This window comes from Chrysemys picta, chromosome 9 (assembly GCF_011386835.1).
Source record: "Chrysemys picta bellii isolate R12L10 chromosome 9, ASM1138683v2, whole genome shotgun sequence".
Taxonomy (NCBI): Eukaryota; Metazoa; Chordata; order Testudines; family Emydidae; genus Chrysemys; species Chrysemys picta.
In genome coordinates, this window is record NC_088799.1 from 86,230,159 (window position 1) to 86,242,477 (window position 12,319).

The 12,319-nt window shown below is 43.9% G+C and overlaps 1 protein-coding gene across 4 annotated transcripts in view; it reads left to right on the forward strand.

Annotated features, from left to right (window-relative positions):
• DCX (doublecortin) overlaps nucleotides 1–12,319 on the forward strand; it is a 100,143-nt gene that overhangs the window by 69,300 nt on the left and 18,524 nt on the right. For 2 of the 4 annotated variants that reach the window (XM_008170034.4, XM_008170033.4), the window contains exons 4-5: nucleotides 4,104–4,206; nucleotides 8,171–8,308. In XM_008170034.4, the coding sequence (XP_008168256.1) occupies nucleotides 4,104–4,206; nucleotides 8,171–8,308 (241 nt within the window). The remainder of the gene's footprint in view (nucleotides 1–4,103; nucleotides 4,207–8,170; nucleotides 8,309–12,319) is intronic. The other 2 variants (XM_008170036.4, XM_008170035.4) reach the window with 1 other exon arrangement.

A 12,319-nucleotide genomic window follows, 5' to 3' on the forward strand; every position in this document is an offset into this window, starting at 1 on the left:
AGATCAGTGGGCATAGGGATGAACTATTCCAGGAAGTTGATCTCCAATCTATCCAACGCATTTTGTGGACCCTTCAAATTTACATGCAGACAATAAAGACTGCATCATCAGTGACACAGACATGCCAAAACAGGAGCCATCAGCTGCCAATCTGCAGCCTTCTGTATCAAAATCACAGCAGACGTTAGAGCTGGCCGGAAAATTCTGGTGACAAATGGAAATTGAATTTTTTGAAAATGTTTTAAATGTTTTCCCATTTCTAGCAGATGTATTTTCATGCTGCTGAGCTCACCCTCACTCAGAGTGGATGCTGATGGCTACCCCAGTATGACAATTTTGAGGGATGTTCTAATTTAGTTCTTTCCTTGCCTGCACACTACTTACCCAAAGATGGCTAGTTTAGTTGACTTTGGGAACATCCGGCCAACAAAGTTCCAGCGTGAGGAAAAGGCAGAGAGAGAGAGAAAAAGAGCTAGAGCTGCCTTCATGATTCTCAAAGGGGCACTAATCCCTTTATAAACAGGTTCATCCTGGAATACTCACCACTTTATTTCTCTATATTTTTGGTGTGCTACGGTCTCCCGAAGTCTCCCTGTTAACATTTCTCCTTTTAGAACAATAATAAGATTACTTTGCACTTCATCCAAGTTCTCAAGGCATCTTGCAATGGTGGAAGAGTATCATCATCCAATTTTGCCTCAGAAGAACACCTGCCAATATGCCACAAGGCCAGGTGAAAAGATGGGCAAAGATGTTGATGACCGGTCTGAGTCTATAAGATTCTCTCCCAATTGACCTCATGTACACATTTTCCACTAGTGGGTGCACGATGATGACTCCAACTAACTGCACTTACCAAGAGATAACACAATAGTATTAGCACACGTTACTGTGTAATTACCCCTGATTCCAGGGGAGTCTCCGTGAACATAGTGATTTCGCTGTTACTGTGTAATCACATCCCGTATTTCACTGTAACTATGCAATTAAGCTGTCACAACTCTAGCTGCAGATGCAAGAGCAAAAGAGAGCATCCATCTTTTAAAAGAGCACTATTGCTTGTGGTTCATATTGCGGCAGCACCTACGGGCCTCAATCCCATTGAGGCTCCACTGTGTTAGGTGCCAGACACGGGAAGCTAATATCCATGTCTGGAGGATGTTACAATCTAATGTGAAACAAGCCACAATTTCCATATCTAACCAACACTAGAAGGGGAGTGGGTGAGGGAAGATGAGACAAATGGTGATAAGAGCACCTGGTTACAGGCGAGCTCTGTGTACAACATGATTGTTCTGTAGAAAGGGTAAAGTTACCAGCCTGTCAAGTAACAAGGACATCTAGCTGTATTCACCTCATGCGGAGATATGATAAATTTCGTAATTCGGAAAGATTTCTCATAGCCCTGTTGAAATGAACAGAGCCATCAGTGTCTATGGGAGCTTTATGGAGATTGTTGGACTAGGGTTCCGGGCACTGGACTGCGCATCGCGAAGTCATGGGTGGGTTGGGAGAAGGGCACTCGGGGTTAACAAAATGGCACCCGCTGACTTTTTTCACTCAAAATGTAGATACCTTTGTGTGCCAACATTGTATTCAAAGGCAGATTGTGGCTGGCCCGTGTGTCGGTGCCCATCGAGTGAGGAGCAGGGTGTAATGCCCCCCTCTCCAGTGCAGGGGTCAGCCACAGGTGCATTTCCTCTGTTCTGCTATGCACAGGTACTACTCCCTCTGATAGTGCCTCCAGGGCACTAGCCACCCAAAGGGCCTGTGAAATCAGAGCCATGCTCACAGAGCTGGCCAACCATGGAGGAGAGCACATGCTGCATCCCTTAAAAGGAGGCACCATGGGCATTCGCCTCCCACGGAAGAGCTCCAGGCATCATCATGCCTCAGTAGACAAAATGTCTCCCTTGTTCCCATCATGACTTCACCCTCCCACTATTGAGGGCTTTGGCTAAAATGCATAATCTGGTCGTAAGTAGCCATTGCTTTGAGTTACACTTGATGCACACACCCGGACTGGAGGTGATCTTACAGACAGCAAGGAAGAAAACAATATACGGTAGTTTCATCCCTTCGTATTTTATTTTCCCATGGCCAGGCCAATCCTAGCTTGGCAAGGAGGTAAAAGACTGGGAAACCAACCTGATTCACCTTTATGTCCCTATAGAGCACAGCCCATTCTGGAACTAGAGATGCCACCATGACATGCTTCCCAGAACCTAACAGTGGGGTCTGTGACATCTTGTCTGGAACTCCCCCAAAGGCTGCACACTGCATTTTTCTCCATTGCCTCCAGCAAGTGTTTTAATTTTGTGGCCAGCCAGCAAAGTACCTTGCTTCTGTGTACAGATTGTCAATACCACCTCAGTCATCGGTGGAATAGTGGTGGGAATCACAGTTACCTGCCTATCAAAAACACTTTAATTAAAGACCATCTTCCACTGTGATTGTTCTTCACACTTCACCCCTCACAGGGTGCTCTCCCGGCAACAGCCAGTGTGTTGCTTGCCCTGGGTTGTTTTATTTCCTAAACTCCCAGATGTCTGTTTCCCTGATTGTATTTGTGGTCTGCAGCCCCCAAAGGTGATGCATTGCTTCCATTCCTCCCTGGCTCTGTAGGGCCACAAAAGCGAGATGGGAATCTGGAGCATAATTTGTTGCCCGATGTTTCTTTCCACCCATTTAGGATGGCAAAATAGAGAGGTGAGATATTCAGGCCATTATAAACATGATTGTTTCTGCTGTCCATCTCAGTCTTTCCTCTCTGTATCCCATCATCCTTGGTATCTATAGCCTGAGAACACAATTTGCCTTAAGTCGGGAGGAAGTGATTACCTTCTGCAGTTGAATGGACCCTCCATCACTGAACTGTGCGGAGAGGGCAGTGCAGAATGGTCAACCTCGTTTGAAATTCCCTTTTATGATCTTCTTTAATTCACTGCCCATCACATGCTTACCACGTGCTGATTCTTTCCATCCTGTCCCTTTGCTATCCCTCTCCTTGTTGGCTGTAGGGTGACCAGACAGCAAGTGTGAAAAATCGGGACAGGGTGTGGGGTAATAGGAGCCTATATAAGAAAAAGACCCAAAAATTGGGACTGTCCTTATAAAATTGGGACATCTGGTCACCCTAGTTGTCTGGGGTTCTATGAGAGAAGATGCGATAGTGATGTGATATTGTCTTAATGTCACCACATTCGGGGTGGTCAAGCAGTGGGGGGCACAAGGAGGCACAATGTTTCCCAGAGGCACGACCTGTCCTGGGGCAAATTCCCAGCTCTAGGCCAGATTATGCTGGGCTCTTATCGCAGAGCAGGTTAGGAACTTTCCCCATACTTGTCTGGCCTACAAAAGGGCCAGGCAGAATTCCAGCCTCTGTGCTTTGGGGCGGGGCCATTTCTCTGCTCTCCTCTCATATGTACATGCTGCACGCGGGAGGGGAGAGCGGTGGGATAAGCTGCACCTCGCGAAGTAGTGTAGTAGGGAAGACACTGTCTCTGTGTGCCTGGGACCTGTGGGGGCACTTGGGTGAATGCTTCCTAATGGTGCCTCTGAGATGGCACTCCTCCACCTTGCCCCTTGTTATGGCCAGACCTCAACGGCACAGTTAAGCCATCAGTATTTGCACTCATTTTCAAACCTCATAGTCCCGATTTCATTCTCACAGGGTCCCATTCTGTGATCCTTGCTCTGCAAAGTAGTCCCTTTGATTTTGTGGGCTCTGCCTGAGAAGGATGGTACTAATCAACACGAGTGAGGGGATCAATAACTTGTAAGGACCACACCTGCTTCTTATTTGAGAGGTAGCCCAAGAACATTTGTATCATTATGATGAGTAATATAGCTTGTTCACTCCTGCATAGATTGGAAAGGTCACACGTCACTGCATTTTGCAAAGTGTTTTTTTTTCTTTTTTTAATTATAGTTTTATGCTTGATTTGCCTGGAGTACACAGTGTGTTGTGCAACAGGCTTCCCAAATTAGTGCTGGGGGAAAAAAATAGGAGAGGCAGGCAGTACCCTCATGTGTCAATTAAAGCTGAGCAACATCGGAGTTAACAGTTAAAAATAACATGAATGACTTTGTTCTCTCTGTAGGTGACCTGTCTCCACGATTTCTTTGGGGATGATGATGTGTTTATTGCCTGTGGTCCGGAAAAATTCCGCTATGCACAGGATGACTTTTCTCTGGATGAAAACGGTAATATCTCACGCACTGATCTCTACTCTGTCTACTTGGGCTTTTTTTTCTCCACCCCACCCCTTTGATTGAGGTTGCTTGTATTTTGTTGCTTTTTTTTTTTTAGCACAAGTCATTAACATCCTTTTGGCTTATTGGACAGTCAGTGAATATTGTAATCTGATGGACATTGACTGATTTGCCACAAGGCAGAATAGGTGGACTCATTAAAGGCACTAATATTTTATACTCATTGAAAAGCAACATAATCTGTTAGCAAATGTCCTCCTAGTTATATGCATATGGTTGATTGTAGTATCAGTTACTCTATCCCCGAGTAATAAAAACAGACTCACAAACTGATCTCCACTCTTGTGTTTGAAAGATGTATATGTGTGTGTATGAAATGGGAGCTAAGGCAATTATGAGCTAAGGTTCCTCCACTGTCTACTGTGGTTGGTTGTAAACAGGAGTAAGAGTTGAAAAGGGGTGAACATTTGAGAGCCTGCTATCCCTTTTGGGGGTGATCTATCATCACGGTTTGTCTCCAGTCCAACTGCAGCGCCACATTTATAGTGCTGTAGGTATCAATGATAAACTAAGATATGAAATTTATGATATCAAGGAACATACACATCTTAATTGTAGGATTTACCCTAGCGGTCATAGAGGCTTGCAGTTATCCAGTGATTGCACACCTGTAGGGCCAAATTCTCTGCTCCTGTCAATTAGTGCAACTCCACTGACTTCCGTGGAGTTTTGTCCATTTATACGGGCAGAACATTTGGTCCCTAGACTTCAGCTTGATGCTTCCCAAGACGCCCGAGGTATTCAGGTATCCTGTGTAGCCTTAGTTGTGAGCTATGATATGCTACAAATGCAACAAAGCATTAGCATCCAAACAGTGCTTTGCTTTCAATATCAGCGTGAGAGTCAAGTGAGATCTGCTCTTCTTGAAATTCGGGAGTTCACGCAGCTCTGAGGGATCTCCATACTATAAAACAGCTTGGATGAAATCCTAGCAGAACAACTTGAAAGGAGGCCGAGCGTTGTGGTCCGATGCCCCTGGATTCTGAACACGTTTCCAGCTTGGATGTCTTTGAACAAAAATAAGCCTGGCCTGATTTTCAGAGGCACTGAGCGGCAGGTGCTCAGCAGACAGTGTTCCTTTCGCCCTCACCATCTTCCCATTCTCCACCAGCATCCCTCTCTGTCATAAATCACACAACACAGGGATCCAGGATCAGTGTGTTTCCTGACGTCTTGCAAATGAATGTCTTTCATTACAATCTCTTTTGTCACGGGCATGTCTGCCTCTCCAGCTGGAAGATGTGCACTCAGATTGCTGGCCATTGGGTCCTGTCTGATGAGCCATCAAGAGACAAGATGAGAAGTCGTACAAGGAAAGGTGTATGTCATCTTTTCCCTCCAAAATGCCAGTCACAAGTTCATCCGTCGAGTTCCTGTTGCTCTTCCAGAATTGCCGTGTCTCTTGTGAACCCACTGATCTTGGCAGCAGCATCTTAGGCTGCAAGAGCCAGTCTTATAGCAAGCTAATTAAAAACTCTGGATGAAATTCGAGCTCTATTGAAGACAATGGGAGTTCTGCCATTGACTTCAGTGGGGTCAGGATTTCATCCTCTCTCCATGTATGTATCTGTCTAGATACCCAGACACACAATGGTTGCCTTTAAAATGTCAATATTTGCCAATGGTTATCACACAGTGGCATATAAGATCCCCCGTTATTTCCATTATCAATTATGGGGAAATACTGTTGTCTTTTAATGGCAACCCCTTCCATCCCTTCCTTCGTTTATGTATATATCAACTCAGCTATAACTATGGAGCCATGATCAGTGCGTCTTTAATGCCATCTATAAGATACCATCTTAATATTCTTTTAAAAACATTAAACCTTCCTATGTCTAATTTACAGGTTTTGCATATTATGCATCTTATGGCATTAAACAACAGAGCGAACAGGTTCATTGCTAATTCTAATTAGCCTTGTGTGGTATCCCTGGAGCACAGTGCAAAGTACTGGCATAATTTCCTCTTTTTATCATATTGCATGACCCAAAAGCAAACTTTCCAGCAAACTGTCTGGAAGAAAGAAAATGAGGCTGGCTGCCTCATTTCAAGCCAGGGGGAAAATTTAGGGCGATTACATTTTCGTAGATATTCTGATATAGAAATAAATAAATAATGTACATTTAGGTCAGACAACTTGTTTTCGGTTGACCAATCATTCATCTTCTGTGTGCTGCCTTATTTCATTTCCATTAGGGAATCCAGTCAAGGGGATTTTAAATCCAAACGAATGCTGGCTGAGCTGAGTTTGCCCCATGAAACACGGGCTGTATGTGGGAGATTTAAATTGGAGAACCACCGTAATGTCCATTTTTAAGAGTATCCATGTAGAAGATCTAGGTCTAAGGACACAGGGCTGAACTAATCAGCATTTAACAAAGGGGAAATCCTCTTCTTATCTTCCCCCATTTGGACGAAATTAATAACTTTAAGAAGTGGAGAAGTACACTTCCAGGTACCTCTCAGTTCAAGTAACTGCTGAGTTCAAGATTTGGAATGCTTGAAATCCTAGTTCCAGTGAAGGTTTGTAGCATTTCTATGCCTCTTTGGAGCCTTCGTAAATGGTGTTTACATTTTCCTCTGTACCCAGCGCATTTATTTTTTAAGAAAACACAGTTGGACTGTAATCTGCTTGTGAGTGTAAGAGCATGGGCAGAGTGCCCAGGAGACAGGACTTCATTTTTGTACATCTGCATAATGGTGCAGCTCCCAAAAGACTGCAGCTTGGAGAAGTCACAGAAGAGGGTTTGTTCAGGCTGGGTGAAATTCTCTCTGGTGCAGATGGTCTATGCACCCACTTAAAGCCTTTAATGCAGGGCCATAAGTGAGGCTTAAGTGGTTCAAAGTAACAGCCGTGTTAGTCTGTATCCGCAAAAAGAACAGGAGTACTTGTGGCACCTTAGAGACTAACAAATTTATTTGTTAGTCTCTAAGGTGCCACAAGTACTCCTGTTCTTTTTAAGTGGTTCAGTGAGGCTTGTGCTGGTTTTCTGCACCTGAGTAAATTTCACTCATTGTCCATAGCTGTTACACATGGTCTGGTTAGTGTGGGCTGCATTTTATCACCTTTTACCCTGGTCTCAGCTGGCTAGGAGCCATATTAATTGTTCTTTATTCGGACTTTTCCCACGATGCACTCTGACCATTGTGCTACAGAGATTAGTTAATGGACCTGATTCATCACTTAGGGTGAGCCAGTGGAAACCAGCACAGCCGAGGCTCTAGGGCCATGCCAGTGGTAAGTTTGCCTGCAGTAAGAGCGTAGAAGTGCAAACAGGGGCGGCTCCAGGCACCAACACAGCAAGCGCGTGCCTGGGGCGGCAAGCCCCGGGGGGAGGCCTGCCGGTTGCTGTGAGGGCGGCAGGCAGGCGGCTTTCAGCAGCAATTCGGTGGTGGGGATGCCGATGGCACGGCACTGGCGGACCTCCCACAGGCATGCCGCCGAATCCGCATGACCAGCGGACCGCCCACAAGCGCGCCACCGAAAGCCGCCTGCCTGCCGAGCTTGGGGCGGCAAAAAAACATAGAGCCGCCCCTGAGAGCAATCCCCTTGCAACCCCACTCTGCCAGGGGAATGAAACTGACCTAGGCAGGCACTGAATCAGCACCTCTGACAAGCGAGCTCTGCTGGATTTTAACGCTGCCCTCCCCCAGGGCGAATCTGATAGCTGCGTGGGAATGCCAGCTGCCTCCTGTACTCAGAGGTGTTGAATCTTCCCCAGTGTTTGTAAAGCAAATTGAAAATATGAAGTGCTGTGTGGTCTTGTATTTCTTTCATTAGATTTACAATATTATACACAGGCTGTGCCCTCGGTGCTTTCCACAGGGTAAAGGGCCCCTAGCAATTAAAGTCAATAAGAGAACTAAATATGCTTGTCATTTATTTTATTAGAGTGCCGTGTAATGAAAGGGAATCCTCCGACCACTCCAGGCAGCAAGTCGTCCCCAACCCCTCAGAAGAGCTCAGCAAAGAGTCCAGCCCCCATGCGCCGGAGCAAGTCTCCAGCTGATTCAGGTAACCATCAAGATGGTGAGTGATTGTTTTCCGGTGGATGAATATTGATTCCATCCACACAAGGAAACAAATGCCATGTATCTTTCGATACAGTGACCTCAGGCATTTCCTGTTATTTTTATTTATTTGCATTGTGATAATGTCTAAAGATTCCAATTAAGATCAGGGCTGCATTATTGTAGCCCCTGTACAAACACGCAGTAAGATACAGCTCCTGCTCCAAACAGCTTACAGTCTTGAATAGACAAGACAATGAAGGTGAGAGAAAGGGAATATTATTTATTCCCATTTTACAGATGGGGAACTGAGGCATAGCGAGATCCAATTTTGTCAGAGAAGGTGTTTTTTTTCTCTTAGATGTACTTTGATTTAAAATAACCTCTGTGCAATGTGAGTGTTAATAATTATGTAGTCTGAAAATATGTCTGTCTAATCCCTATTTAAGAAAACTAAGAACCTTGCCCATTGCAGAAGCCAGCCATAGACTCCTTAAAATGATACAGAGGCACCTGCCCAGAGCTGGAAGTAAATAAAATGGAAATCTTCATTTGCTACAGTAGCTTTTCATATTTCAGTAGTGTGGGATATGCCTCTATCCCTCCAGGATAGAAACTGGCAGGTTGTCTAGCAACCGCTCATGTAGCGCACCTGTGATAGGGGTATATATGTACCTGGTGCAATTTGAAGCCAAACCTGAACATTACATCTCTGATAACTGATACTTCCTATAAATCATATTATAGGAACAGTGGGCCTAGGGTGTTAATATTATCCATCAGAATACTTCCTCCAGGAGATGCAGGGAATGGACTCTAATTAAAGTGGCAGACCCCCCTCACAGGCAGGTCCCAAGGTGCCTGTCCAGTCTAAATAGGGTTACCCAAAATGCCAGAGGGGAGCACAAAATCTTTCTACCCTCATAGCATACATGACCAGAATCATCATTCCTTCTCCCAGCCCCTTTATGCCTCGTAATTCAATGTTTGTGACTGGCCCAAAGAAAGCCGACCACTGCATTGCATTGGAAATATCTTAGGCTTTTTGGAAATAAAGCTTTTAATAACTAGTTTTTAATGATATTTTCCACAAAAAGCAGTTCATTTATTTTATAATGATGCTCTTAAAATACAGAAGAATACTAAGTTAAATTAAGGGACTAGTGTCAAAATTGTATGGTTTGAAAATTGTTCTGTCTCTAAAAGGTGATCCCATATTATATTCCTTTCCTTCCTGATTCGTCATGTGCTTTTCTTAAAACCAGTTTTGGTGTAGCCCATATCCTTGCTACAATCCCAAACACATACTATATTTGTCTAAGTATTTGTCAGTGGACAAACTCTGACTTCATTGGGCTTTGGATCAGGCCCTGAATGCATTATGGGATATTACTTAAGCCTTCCTCTAAAGGATCAGGTATTAATCTCTTCCAGAACCAGAACTGTAGACTATATAGACAAACAGTCCAACATGACGTAGCAACTTCTGTATTGCTGATATCCTACTTGCTGAGCAACTCAGTATGGACAAAGTGGTGAATCATGGCTTTGCTGATGGGTCACACAGGGTACATGCAATAGTTTGTTTGCATTATATAAATCAGTAAGTAGGACATTTAGGACTGCTTATCATTTCTGGATATGATAGTAAATGGTCTGGAAGTAAGGCCAACAATGAAAGACAACTTTCAAGTAGATCCCTCTAATCCCTCTCAACAGTGACCCTTTAACATTTTCATGTCCTCAATATGGAAAGAAATGGTTGCCTGTTCTGTTTAATAAGAAAAAAAACCAGCTGAACTCTTTGGTGCTGTTAATGTAATCAGTAGATCCTTTGTAGTTTTGTCAGGATGGAGAGAAAAAGGAACACCGTCTTGCCTTCCTGTTCCATTGAGTTTGTAATAAAGGCTCTGGCTTTACAGTGCTGACTAAGTCAGACTTCACGCACACAGTACATGAGCGAGAACACTCTATTGCATAAACAGTCCATAGGCTCAGCTGGATCTTGGTGGTACCAAATTACCAGAGACAAGCAAGATGAGCAAAAAACGATGCCGAATAAGATCCTTATTAATAAAAGATTTTGACCCCTTTTCATGCAGTTCTCACATAGTTTATCTGAGTAAAATGCAGAATGAATCTTTGCTTCAAGTAAGTTAATATTTCTGCAGTTCATTAGACCTCCTATCCCTACTTGTCAAACTTGTTTCCTCTCTCATTCTTTCCATTATTCTCTTATTGGAAGTTGGAATTTCCCAGTGTCTAATCTATTCTGTTCTATTATTCATATGTTCTTATACCCATGCTCATCATCACAGTATCTGAGCACCAGTATGATGTCCTCTGACATAGATGTAGACCTTAATGCTGCCCAAGCCCTAATCATTACACTGATTTTATGGTGATGAGCATGGTATAAGAACCTGTATAGAATAGAACATATTTCCTTGTGTTTATAGTCTTTATTATGCAATTTCTCTGCAAGACCAGATGGGAAAATTACACGTTATTCATCATCAACAAAAATCAGAATGTACACAGCAGTGGATTTGCCTCTGGCCATCATTCAAGAGTGTTTACCTGAGCCCACACCCTCATACATACAGACAATGTAAATCTTAAGGCAAATTCTGCCTTCAGTACTGTGGCTCATTTGTCAACAAGGAAATTAATGGTGTTTACAGATATTGGACAAAAGGAATAGGTTGCTTATACAGTACTGGTAGAGAGAACTGCCCCAGCACAGCCTTCTTGTGCTGATGGTCCTGATGATGCAGCTTTGATAGCCTGAAAGTGTTGTCCACTTGCCCTACTGTTGGTTCCTAGAAACACTTTTGATCTGTCAGTGTTGACATATATAAAATATTCCCCACATTAAGGATTTGGAAGCATTTGTTACACATGAAGCAGTGGTGGTACACTGGATAATTCATAGGTATGGGAATCTGGAGACCTGGGTTCTATTCCTGTCTGTGACAGTGACTTAGTTTGTGACCTTGGGCACATCACTTAACCTTTCCCCTTCTTTTGGGGGTAGTGATACTTCTGATCCTTGCACAGTGCTCTGTAATCCGCAGATGAAAGATTCACAGAAAAAGCTTTGAGATGGTTTTTATCTCTGTATAATCGGAGAGCAGTATAGACAAAAAAACTAAACGGGTCTCACAAGCTCAGAAAAGTCCCAGCGCTGGAATGACTGTGTGTGGCATCCTTCATGTTCAAAGGTATCTTCTCCTTCTGTCCCCTCGCCCATCATTTTTGTGCCTTCCTGCTGGGGTAACTGATTGACTGGCCTGGAATCTCTAGCTCTACCTCATTATCTTCCCTCAAACTCAAGGAGAGAGAACCAAGCTGAAGTTAAGCCCTTATTTGTCATTGACCTAAGACAACCCTGCAGTCTGTCCCATATTCACTATGGTCATGTATCCATTGGTATGCAGTAAATTGTCAGATTATGCAGGTGCATTTGGACCTAAGGCATTCCTTCCTGGAGCACCACCAAACACTGGATGCATATTTGCTATCTTGGCTCCAGTCACTGCGGTTAGAACTGCTTGCGGATGGCTGCATGTTAATAGTTACGAAAATATAAAAAGGCGGGTATATAAGGCTGTCTCTGAGTAACCTAATTATAGATGCTGTCAGCTTGACGTGACTTGGAATGTACTGATTATTCTGCTCTGCTTTGGGAGTTTTTATTATAGCAACCCTTGCAGAGTCTCACCCAACTATGTACACGATCAGATCTCATGCCCCAACCCCCCGCCCCCAAATTAACAATGATAAAAAAAATCCTTCAATTGAACACTTGTCATTAGAAACAAGCATCAGGCCTGTGCAAGGAAGGGCCATGACCCCGATCGTGGCCGCTTGCTGCTGCAACGATCCAGGCTAGCTGGTCTTAGAAGTAGAACAGGAATTGCTGGCACGTTGTTGCCTTCTGCCAGAGGAAGTTTCTCTTCAGAAAACTCTGTCTCCTTCAGTCTAGACACACCCTGGATGCACCATGAAAAACTCAGTTCCCTCCAAA